We start from the raw sequence: 11,490 nt of genomic DNA, 5'->3' as shown, positions 1-11,490 counted from the left end.
AAACAAACTGGAAGAGGAAGGCGTGGAGGAGGCCATTGCTCTGCACTGCATCATCCATCAGCAGGTCCTTTGCAGCAAATGCCTGAAGTTTGACAATGTGATGTCTATTGTTGTGAAATGCATCAACCAAATCAGATCCAGGGGCTTAAAGCACCGAAGGTTCTGTGCTTTTTTAGAGGAAATGGAGTCAGAATATGGGGATGTGCTCGACTTCACTGAGGTACGTTGGCTCAGCAGGGGAAATGTATTAAAGAGACTTTTTGAGTTGAGAGCAGAAGTGAAGCCTTCATGGAGAAGGATGGAGTTAGTGTTCCTGTGCTAACTGATCCCAAATGGCTCATGGACTCAGCTTTTCTTGTTGATATGACACATGAGCTTAATGTACTGAACAAGACGTTACAAGGCCAGGGGCAACTTGTCAGTGCTGCCTATGACAACGTGAGAGCATTCTCCACAAAACTGGCGCTCTGGAAAGCTCAGCTCTCTCAGACAAACCTTTGCCATTTCCCAGCATGCAAGGCACTCGTGGATGCAGGCACACCATTCAGTGCTGACGAGTATGTTGATGTCATTTTGAGGCTACAGGAGGAATTTGATCACAGATTTGCTGACTTCAAGACACACAGAGCCACCTTTCACATTTTTGCGGACCCCTTCTCCTTTGATGTGCAAGATGCCCCTTCTGTGCTTCAAATGGAGCTCATTGAGCTGCAGTGCAACTCTGAACTCAAAGCAAAGTTCAGGGAGGTGAGTGGAAAAGCAGACAAGCTTGGACAATTTTTGAGAGACTTGAGCCCTAGTTTCCCTCGGCTTTCCCGAATGTTCAAGCGGACCATGTGCCTTTTTGGTAGCACATACTTGTGCCAAAAGCTCTTCTCCACTTTGAACTTCAATAAGTCCAAGTACAGGTCCAGACTTACGGATGATCATCTTCAAGACATACTGAGGGTCGCAAGTGCTTCCTCCCTCAGGCCAAATCTGGCTCGGCTATGCGAGAGGAAACGCTGCCAGGTCTCTAGCAGCAAGGAGTAGGCAAGAGAAGCCATGTTCAGAAGAACAGTTCATTTTCTACAGTGTTCCATTCATGTTCAGAAGAAGGTTATAGAACTGTTAATACAGACATTTCAATCTAAATATAGCAGATATAGAAGACTGAAAGAAACACACAAGTTCACTGACTAAAAATATCTTATTATTATTTTATTTATGTATTACAGATTGATTTATTTTCTTATTAATTCTTAATTTGTTTATTTATTTTTCATATTTTGTGTTAAAAAATAAAAATAAAGAGATTTGAGAAGATTGGAATTTTTTAACCATGCCTTTCTTGTGGAAAACCTAATGCGGCCCAGCCTCACCCAGACTCTGCCTGCAGCGGCCCCCAGCTAAATTGAGTTTGAGACCTCTGTCCTACACCATAAATCAGTAAGAGAGGGTACGACCTCTCTCATGGCCCCAAGTGGTGTGTGCATGCCAGAGCACTCTGGAAGGCACACAGAGTCTTTACAGACTACTCAGGATCAAACCTCTATCATTATGCAATCGATTATACAACTCTAAGCATATATGAGTAAATATTTCTAAGCATAAATGACAATCAACAATATAAACCTTACAGCTGGTTGTAATAACAGAATTCATTTGTTTCTCAAATGAGAAAGAGCTATCGAGAAACACTCCTAAATCTTTAGTTCTGAACTTTTCCAGTGGGCCAAGGTCAACATTATCTGCTAATGCTAAATAGGCTGCCGTTATTAACTAATGCTAATTTGACATGAATTAGCATTATGCACTAATGCTAACACTTACTTTTTTAAAAATGTGAGTAGCTAATGCTAACACTATTTCCCTTAACTTTATAACAATGTGAACGGCTAATGCTAACACTCTTTTTCCTAGCATTATAACATCTGAGCTGCTAATGCTAAGTAGGCTGCCATTAGCACCTACGTCTAATTTAAGGCAAATACGCATTAGAACCTAATGCTCATATCGTTTTCCTTTGCTTTATAACAATGTGAGCAGCTACTGCTAAATAGCATTAGCTAATAACAGCAGTCTAATTTAATGCAAGTTAGCCTCATTTGCATTACAACGATGTGAAGTTATGGAGTTAACGCTAAGTATGCTGCCATTAGTGGCTAATTCTAATTAGGGGTGAATAAATATTACCAGCTAATGCTAATATCGTATTCTCTTCCCTTTTAACAATGTGAGCAGCTAGTGCTAGGTAGGCTGATGCTAGCAGCTAATGCTAAAGCTAATTTAATGTGAATTAGCATCACATTAGTGAGGAGTTAATGCTAAGTAGACTGCCATTAGCAGGTAATGCTAATTTTAGGTGAATAGGAATTGGCAGATAATGCTAATACCATATTTTCTTGCTTTATAACAATGTGACCAGCTAATGCTATGTAGGTTGCCGTTATTAGCTAATACTAATTTGAGGTGAATTAGCATTATCCCCTTATGCTAACAATGTTTTTTCTTACTTTTTAACAATACAAGTAGCTAATGTGAACACTTGCGATGTGAAGAGTTAATGCTAAATAGGATGCCATTAGTGGCTAATTCTAATTTTAGATGAGAAAGCATTAGAAGCTAATGCTAATACCATATTTTCTTGCTTTATATCAATATTAGTAGGTAATGCTAAGTACGTAGCCATTATTAGCTAATGCTAATTTAGGTGAATTAGCATTATCCACTAATGCTAACACTGTTTTTGCCAACTCTTTTCCCTTGCATTATAACAATATGAGCAGCTAATGCTAAGAAGGCTGCCATTATTAGGTAATGCTAATTATTATGTGTGTTAGCATTATCCGCTGCTGCTAGAAATGTTTTATCTTACCTTTTAACAATATCAGCAGCTAATGCTAACACTACTTTAATTTCAGTTAAACCTACTTAGCATTAATTAACTTCATTTAGCATTAAGAAGTTTTTGCTATAGGCTACCATTAGTGGCTAATGCTAATTTTAGGTGAATAATGTGAGCAGCTAATGCTAAAAACGCTGGTTATTAGGTAATGCTAATTTGATGCGAGTTAGCATTACCCGATAATGCTAACACTTTTCCCTTCCCTTTTAATAATGTGAGCAACTAGTGCTAAGTAGGCTGATGTTAGCAGCTAATGCTAATTTGATGTGAATTAGCATTGTATTAGTGAGGAGGTAATGTTAAGTAGATTGCCATTAGTCGCTAATGCTAATTTTAGGTAAATAGAAATTGGCCGCTAATGCTAATACCATATTTTCTTGCCTTATAACAATGTGACCAGCTAATGCTAAGCAGGTGCCATTATTAGCTAATACTAATTTGAGATGAATTAGCATTATCCGCTTATGCTAACAATGTTTTTTCTTACTTTTTAACAATACGCCATTAGTGGCTAATTCTAATTTTAGATGAAAAAGGATTAACAGCTAATGCTCATACTGTTTGCTTTGTAAGAATGACAGCAGCTAATGATATGAAGTCTACCGTTATTAACTAATGCTAATTTGATGAGAATTAGCATTATCCGATAATGGTAACTCTTTTCCCCTGCATTATAACAATGTCAGGAGTTAATGCTAAGTAGACTGCCATTAGGGGCTGTCAAGGGTTGACAATTTGTTCAAACACAGTAAGAGAGAAATGAGACACTGGCAGACCGACTCAGAGTTTCAAAGACGTGCGCACGGGTGAGAGTCTCTGAGCAGACTAACACACCGAGCACCGTTTACTCGCTTTATTTATAAGGCAAAATGGGTTACATAATACTTCCTCTTTCAACTGAAGAGGGGAGAGCTCAGGCATTGTCTTAGCTATCTAACTTCTGCACACAAACTGAAAAACAACGACACAGCAGTATTCATGCTTATCTGACATCGCAGACACTGAAGTAAAGAATGCATGTATATGTCCTGTCTTTGTCAAACATCTCACACACTTAAGCAAGGAATACATTGTGTTCTTTTCAACAGTAAGCTTTACCGTGTGAAAATATATAAACACTTGATTATAAGGCATACTTGTTTCTACTTGATTATACTTTAATGATTTAACTAAAATAAAAATTCTCTTAACATTCCCTCCTGATGTTAATATATTTCACATGTTTTACTCAATGCATAGTCACTTGTTAGTCACATTTTCAACTTGCACGTCATTCAGTGAAATAATTAAACAACAAGCTTGTCAAGATTGTCATAGAGATTTTCTTCTCTCTCTCCCACACTCAGCATACCATACTGACGATAGGGATCCTCCATAACTGACTGAGCCAAGACATGGTTTCCTAACATACGCTTGAACATGTTTGTCATTATGCTTCTCAGACATGGGATAATACAAGCAATGAAAAGGCAAAATAGTAACATCACACTGAAAAGGGCCAACAGGCCTTTAATCAGTAGAGATTTCCAAGAGCCGCTCAGCAGCCAGTCCCACCAACCTTGAGTATCTGTAACGTAGTCCTGCTGCTGAGCGTCTCTCAGTTGTTTCAAAACATTCAAAGCATTTGTCATGTTTAATGAATGGATGTTATCAGGTATGTAGGTACAACATGTAGTGTTAAACAATACGCAGAGACCACCTTTCTCTGCGAGAATGATGTCTAAAGCCACTCGGTGCTGCATGACAGTGATGCGAATTGCATCAATTTCTTCATTCTGTCCTTGATTAATGCGGGTTGAAGCATTTAAAAATAATCCAAAACGATAGTCCAGGGTTTCTATCCGTAGTGCGTGTTTCCCTACTCCTATCCATGGAAACAAAGCGTGTATTACCTTCTGGCTCTTGGTCCAGAGTTTGAAGTCATCTGGTACATCAGAACCAAGATATGGATCATGGGGCTTGAGGCCTGTGCTACGTTTAGCTCTGGTGTTGATGTTCACTGACATCTTAAAGGTGTGGTCAGATACCAGAACAGGGGCACAGAGTCCGGTGCTGTTTGGTGGCAGCATGAAATAGACTTTCAGGCCACACGCCCAAGCTGCGCCCTGTACCCAGTATGTACCTGTCGATGAGCCGATGCCATCCCAATCTGGTGCCGCCAGGATCATGGAGCAGTTTCGGTTTTGTCCTAATTTCTTCAGACCCTGGGGCGTACCTGTTTGTCCGGTTGCTCCTGTGAAGTTAAAGCACACTGGGTGTTGTATGTCAGGTGGCAAAACAACTGAGAATGATTTCAGTTTTCTATGGCTGACGTTTATATGCACCCAGTAGGCTTCATTGCAGGTGTAGTTTATATTTGGGTACTGGTGGGTGCAGTTTGTTATGTTGTAGATTAAAGACTTTACACTCTGTGGGACTATATATTGTGTAGTGTTGTGGCATGTGTTGCTGTTTTGGTCCTTTATGGATCCACCTATCACCATCACAGGTTTTCCTGGTGTTGAGCAGGTCCCGGTAATGGCTTTGTCATATATGCAGAGTGCTTCAGCCTTGGTTGGGGGTTTTCCATACACTGTGGCATGGAGTGCTGTCGTGGGCATATGTGAGCAGACATAGCAGTTTGCGGCATTGTCTTCTCTGTGCACTCTGTCATGGACATACCGGTACCATGCATTGTTCAGCCACGGGTGGTTGTGTTCTTTGTCTATCTCCTTCAGGTGCGAGTTGTCGTGGGTCCACCTCTTAGGTCGGAGAATAATTGGTACTGTCTTGTGGGTTCCACTGGGCATCAACCAAAAGAGTGTCGTCATCAGGAGGATAGCCATTAGACAGAATATGTAGCACATGAGTAGTTTTCGTTTGATGTCACAAGCGCCCAAGCACAACAGCTTTGGGGCTGGAACTGGTGCTAGCATTGATTCTGAAGCTGGTTCTTCTTCTGGATTTATCAGGTTGTTTCCCTCAGTCATCTTGTTGAGATTTTATTCAGGCGTCCCTGGTGTTATTATTGGTTCTGCTCTTCGGTGGGATAGGTCAGTCTGATCTTCAGGGCGACCAGGCACACCCGAGCTCCCACGTGAGTAGCACTGCCGAGGAAGCACAGGGCGGGAAACCCGTTCAGCCCTGTCCTCCAGCAGGGGTTCACGTAAGAGTCAGGGGAACCGGCGTCTTATTGTGGTGCAAACACTTTCTTCACGTGGGATTGATGAATCCACGAAACTCGTTCGGCTATCTTACACGCTGTGGGTGTGGTAAGTAGCACCTGGAAGGGACCTTCCCACTTTGGAGCACTCCAGTTTTTCCGCTGGAGGACTTTAATCAGAATCCAATCACCGGGGTTCAACCTGCAAGAAACTGAAGAAAAGTCACTCGGCAGTTGATTGCTTAATCTCACTTCTTTATTCTCAAATAGTTTTGTCATCCATTCTGCCATTGTTGTTTCTGCAATAGATTTATTAATTGGCTCACTCATTATGGGGAGTGGAAAATGTCTGCCATGTACGATTTCAAATGGCGTTAGACCACCTGTTCCTTGAGTTATTCTCATCCATAATTTAACCAAGCTTAGACATTCAGGCCAAGGTTTTTTAGTCTCTTCCATACATTTCCTCAACCTTTGTTTAATTGTGCCGTTAGTTCTCTCGACTAATCCTGCACTTTGTGGATGATAAGAACAGTGATGTTTTATGCTGAAGCCTAAAGCTTCAGAAACTTTACTTATTACTTCATTTACAAAATGTGTGCCATTGTCTGATCTTATCAGAGATGGAATACCGTACGTTGGAATAAAATGATTACATAGACATTTTGCTACTGATATTGCATCTGCTTTTTTCACTGGGTATATTTCTGGCCACTTGGAAAATACATCAATTATCACAAGTGCATATTTGGAGGATTGTGATTCATTTAATTCTATGAAATCCATGTGGACAGTGTGAAATGGATGCGGTGGTATAGGGAAATGCCCTCGCTTTGGACGTAGATTTCCCTGTGCGTTGTGTCTTTGGCAAATCATACATGTTCTGATAAACTCTTGTGCTGAACTTTCAAAATTTTTTGTATAGAATTGTTTATTAAGAATATTAATCATCCCTCCTGATGACACATGAGTTTTCCCATGTGTCACTAAAGCAGCAGTTCTATGCAAAGATTTTGGAAGCACTGGTTTGCCATTACACATCATAAGGTTGTCTTTTAATTCTGCTCCATCTTTCACCCAAGATTTTTGTTCACTCAGCGATGCTGTTTTCTGTGCATCTGCTAGTATTTCTAAAGGTATTAGATCTATGGTTTCTGTTGTTAAAACATCAATTTGTTTTTCTGCAGCTGCTTTTGCTGCTTTGTCAGCAAAGTTATTTCCTCTCGTAATTTCTGTGTCATCCTTTTGATGAGCTGCACATTTGCATAGTGCTAATTCTTTTGGCAACGTTATTACTTCTAATAGCTTTTTTAGAAGGTTTGCATGTTGAACTGTGTTGCCTGAGGAAGTTGTCATTCCTCTGTTATGCCATATTTTAGCGAAATGATGAACTGCTGAATAGACATATTGACTGTCTGTGTAAACATTAACACTTTGACCCTTATATAAAGTACATGCTCTGATGACTGCGGTTAGTTCTGCGCTTTGAGCAGAGTTTGAGGAGCTGAGAGCTTTTGCTTCTATCACTTTATCAACAGTTGTGACCGCATAACCCACACAATTTCTACCGTGAATGTCTTTTGACGCTGAGCCGTCCACAAAAACATTACTGAAACTGCTCTGGGGGGAGCTGTATATATCAGTGCGAGGTTTTGTATCTTCCTCTAATTTTTGAATGCAACAGTGTTGTTCTCCGTCCAGAGAAGTCGGCAAAAGTGTACTTGGGTTTAGCTGGCCACACTTCTCTATTTTTATGTGTGATTGTGTAAGTAGAATCCCCACATAAGAAAGTTGTCTTGCATGCGTGAGGAAAGAGAGGTTCGCTTGGAGCAAAATAGAGGTCACTGCATGCTCAGCATATTGTAGGGCTTCAGGCAAGGTTCCTGTATTTTGAGTGACCCAGTGTTTGTCTACATGTGCTTTTATCTTAGGCAGTAGACCATTTAGGAAGGCATTTTTTAATTGTTGTTGAAAAGCAGACAGTGGATCGGCATCATAATTTAGCCCTGAGTTTTGTCTGAAAACTGGGCGTAGGCGATCCAAATAGTCTGATGCTGTCTCTCCTTCCTTTTGTTTGCACTCTCCTATCTTTCCATAATCTGGCCTTGGGGCTAAAATAACTTCTATTCTGCCATACAAGTTATTAAGCTCCTGTATTAATTGGGGAGTGTCTGGCCCCAACACGTCACCGTTTAAATCATTTCCTGTAAATTGACCTCTAGCTCTAGGAAGACTTAAACCTAATAAATCTTGAAAAACTTGATGCATCTCATGACCATTTAAACCCCACCCCTGACGGATCAATTCCACTGCATCTCGCCACGGCCGGAAGCCTTCTTTAAGGGGTGGCACATCTTTTAGTACATTCTCTCTGTCTTTATGAGACCAGGGTCGGAATGCATAAATTAAAGGCTCACCGTCTACTGGTATGACTCCTTGGGCGTCTGGGGGACCAGTGGGTTGACCGTACCTGGGGTTAGATAAGGCTACCATTGGAAACTGACCTACAATTTCTGTTTTTTTGGAATGACCATGCTTAGTCATAAGATCAAGTTGTTGTCTGGCCTCCATATAGGGATTTGAAACAAAAGGTTTGTGAGGAGAGCTTACAGGAAGTGCTGACGTAAGGTTAGGTGCAGCTGCTGCAGGCTGTGCAGGCTGAAGAGCATAAGGAGGGGGGTACGGTTTTTCTTCTCCTGCAGTTTTCTGTTTATCTTTAGTTTCCTGCTTTTGGGCACGTTTAGCAATGCGTTTATCGTTTTCTACCATCCACGCCTTGAAAAGGTGCCATTCTGCTAAGCGTTTTGCTTTTTTCTTTTGGCTCTTTTCCTCAAATAATTCTTTTTGTAAAGCAGCCTTTAAAGCAGTTATTGATTCTTGATTGCATTTGCCTTGCCAGGCTGGGCAATAAATTTTATGTGGATTTCTCCACCTATTTGCACTGACTCTTCCTGCATTTGGACAGTTTTTTTCCAACCATCCTTCATCTGCTGTTAATTTTACTTTAGTTTTAGAGTTACCCATTTTGAACTAATTACGTCAGAACTGTGACACCTTCTTTGGCATGAAAAAGTGAGAATGGGTTTTCGATAACAGCCTTCTACTCTCCCACTAATTGAGAGAGCGGTTATCAATTTTACGTGATGAAGCACAACCCTTTTTTCCACCTTTACCAATACGTGAGTGTACACAGGAAAACAGTTTGAGAAGTGGTTCGACCGCGTATTGGGTCGTAAAAACAACTCACTCCTCACAAACAAAGCGCGTTTCTATGATTTTTATTGAGATTTTCCGTAGGCCTATTTATTTGTGTAACACCTTCACCTTCAGCCACTCTTCTTGAGTGACCGGAAACCTGTTCCGTTGCAGCCACTCCCAGAGCGACCGGAACTTTTAATAGCGATTTTTCTAGAATTTCGCTCTTGCCTGTCGTCTTCTTGGTCCCGCATGGACACTGAGATCTGTCGGCGTACCTAGGTTTACACACTACTTAAAGGAAAATCTCAATATCAACGTATTTTAGCGCTTGGTGGAATGCGTGTCATATTCACCTCTACTGTGGCGCTGCGTTTTAAGATCCGGTGCTCATCGGGTCCTGGAGCCGTGAAGGCCGAACGCTGACCGGAGATCGAATTCACGTTCCCGGGTTTTTCGTTTTACTGATCAGATTTCTTCCAGCGCAGGCGTCACGACGTCAGGATCCGATGGAGACCGTCTGTGGAAAACTAGACGTTAAAATAACAGTCAGTTATCCGGCTCGAAGGACCAATTAAATGTCAAGGGTTGACAATTTGTTCAAACACAGTAAGAGAGAAATGAGACACTGGCAGACCGACTCAGAGTTTCAAAGACGTGCGCACGGGTGAGAGTCTCTGAGCAGACTAACACACCGAGCACCGTTTACTCGCTTTATTTATAAGGCAAAATGGGTTACATAATACTTCCTCTTTCAACTGAAGAGGGGAGAGCTCAGGCATTGTCTTAGCTATCTAACTTCTGCACACAAACTGAAAAACAACGACACAGCAGTATTCATGCTTATCTGACATCGCAGACACTGAAGTAAAGAATGCATGTATATGTCCTGTCTTTGTCAAACATCTCACACACTTAAGCAAGGAATACATTGTGTTCTTTTCAACAGTAAGCTTTACCGTGTGAAAATATATAAACACTTGATTATAAGGCATACTTGTTTCTACTTGATTATACTTTAATGATTTAACTAAAATAAAAATTCTCTTAACAGGGGCTAACTCTAATTAGGGGTGAATAATTATTAGCAGCTAATGCTAATACTGTTTTCTCTTTCCTTATAACAACTTGAGCAGCTAATGCTAATTTGATGTGAATTAGCATTATATTAGTGAGCAGTTAATGCTAAGTAGGCTGCCCTTATTAACTAATACTACGTTGACGTGAATTAGCATTACGCACTATTGCTAAAACTGTTTTCCCTTACTTTCTAACAATGGTCGTGTCCAAATTCATGGGCTGCATCCTCCTGAGGCCGCATTTGTAGACCGATTACGTCACAGCGACGCACCGAAGGCTGTCCAAATTCCTCCGAATGCAGCCGACAAATGCGTACTCCTTTTCCCCGAATTTGAAGGATGGGTCGGGTGTGTCCTTCGTGGCCCACCATATACCAGAATTCATAGTGCGGCCCAGCCAAACTCCAGTTTCCAACAATGGCGGCAGCTACTAAGTTTTAAAATTACTCATACTAATCCTTCTGGGTCACAAAATAAACTTTTAACATATTTTCAGGCGAGAAAGTAGCTGTGTAAACATCAAATATATGCTCGGTTAATCAAGATATTGCATATTTGCAAAAGTGCTTCGACGTTTTCGGAGACGTCTGTTACCCAACAGCTTGATAACTAGCCGAGAACTCGAGGGTCACTGAAGCCGCCGAGAACGGCACAACTCCCGGCACATCATTTTCAGATCACCGCGGACTTTCGCTGCTCGGGTTAAACGTAATATATAAGTCACTTAGACAACCTAAAAATGTTATTGTTGGGCTTTTTTCAGTGTTTTGTGTGTTCGTGAATAAATCAGTTTGCCTGACATTAAAGTTATTCAATTAGATTAGATAAAATAAAACTTTATTAATCCCCCGGGTGGGTTACTCCTTGGTTTTTACACAGCTGACTAAACGTCAAACAGAAAACTAATTAAACAGAAGTATGAGACGGTCGAGAATTTACGCCGGTGTCCTGTTATATTTTAGATAGCAAGGAGCAGACGGCCGAGTTTATTAAACTCCACCGAGACAGCGGTGACGCTAATCAGAAGGCTAGACCGTCCCATTTCCCCAGCCGTTTACTTCCGGCCTACCTGACCTTCTGAGGACCTGGCCCACGGAGACCGCGAAAGCCGGGTCCTCAGGAGGATGCAGCCCATGAATTTGGACATGACCAATGTGAGCGGCTAATTCTTAGTACGCTGTTGTAAA

General features: G+C 41.2%; 2 protein-coding genes across 5 annotated transcripts in view; both read right to left on the bottom strand.

Moving 5' to 3' along the window:
* LOC146640600 (uncharacterized) overlaps window positions 1–11,490 on the bottom strand; it is a 28,723-nt gene that overhangs the window by 5,770 nt on the left and 11,463 nt on the right. The window lies entirely within an intron of this gene.
* LOC146640601 (uncharacterized) lies at window positions 3,727–9,880 on the bottom strand. 4 transcript variants are annotated; one of them, XM_085399980.1, is made up of 3 exons: window positions 9,862–9,880; window positions 9,581–9,754; window positions 3,727–6,241 (listed from the first exon to the last, which is right to left on the bottom strand). In XM_085399980.1, the coding sequence occupies exon 3, from the start codon at window positions 5,854–5,856 to the stop codon at window positions 4,174–4,176; it is 1,683 nt and encodes a 560-aa protein (XP_085256106.1). In that variant the 5' UTR covers window positions 5,857–6,241; window positions 9,581–9,754; window positions 9,862–9,880; the 3' UTR covers window positions 3,727–4,173. The 4 variants fall into 4 exon arrangements, with proteins under 4 accessions (XP_085256106.1, XP_085256107.1, XP_085256105.1 ...); XM_085399981.1 differs by having other exon boundaries at window positions 9,866–9,880; XM_085399979.1 differs by lacking the exon at window positions 9,862–9,880 and having other exon boundaries at window positions 9,581–9,794.

This window comes from Rhamphochromis longiceps, unplaced genomic scaffold (assembly GCF_057381845.1).
Source record: "Rhamphochromis longiceps isolate RC_006_pf unplaced genomic scaffold, R_longiceps_female_GT1.1 unmapped_scaffold_4, whole genome shotgun sequence".
Classification (NCBI taxonomy): domain Eukaryota; kingdom Metazoa; phylum Chordata; class Actinopteri; order Cichliformes; family Cichlidae; genus Rhamphochromis; species Rhamphochromis longiceps.
This window is presented reverse-complemented; position numbering and strand designations above follow the sequence as displayed.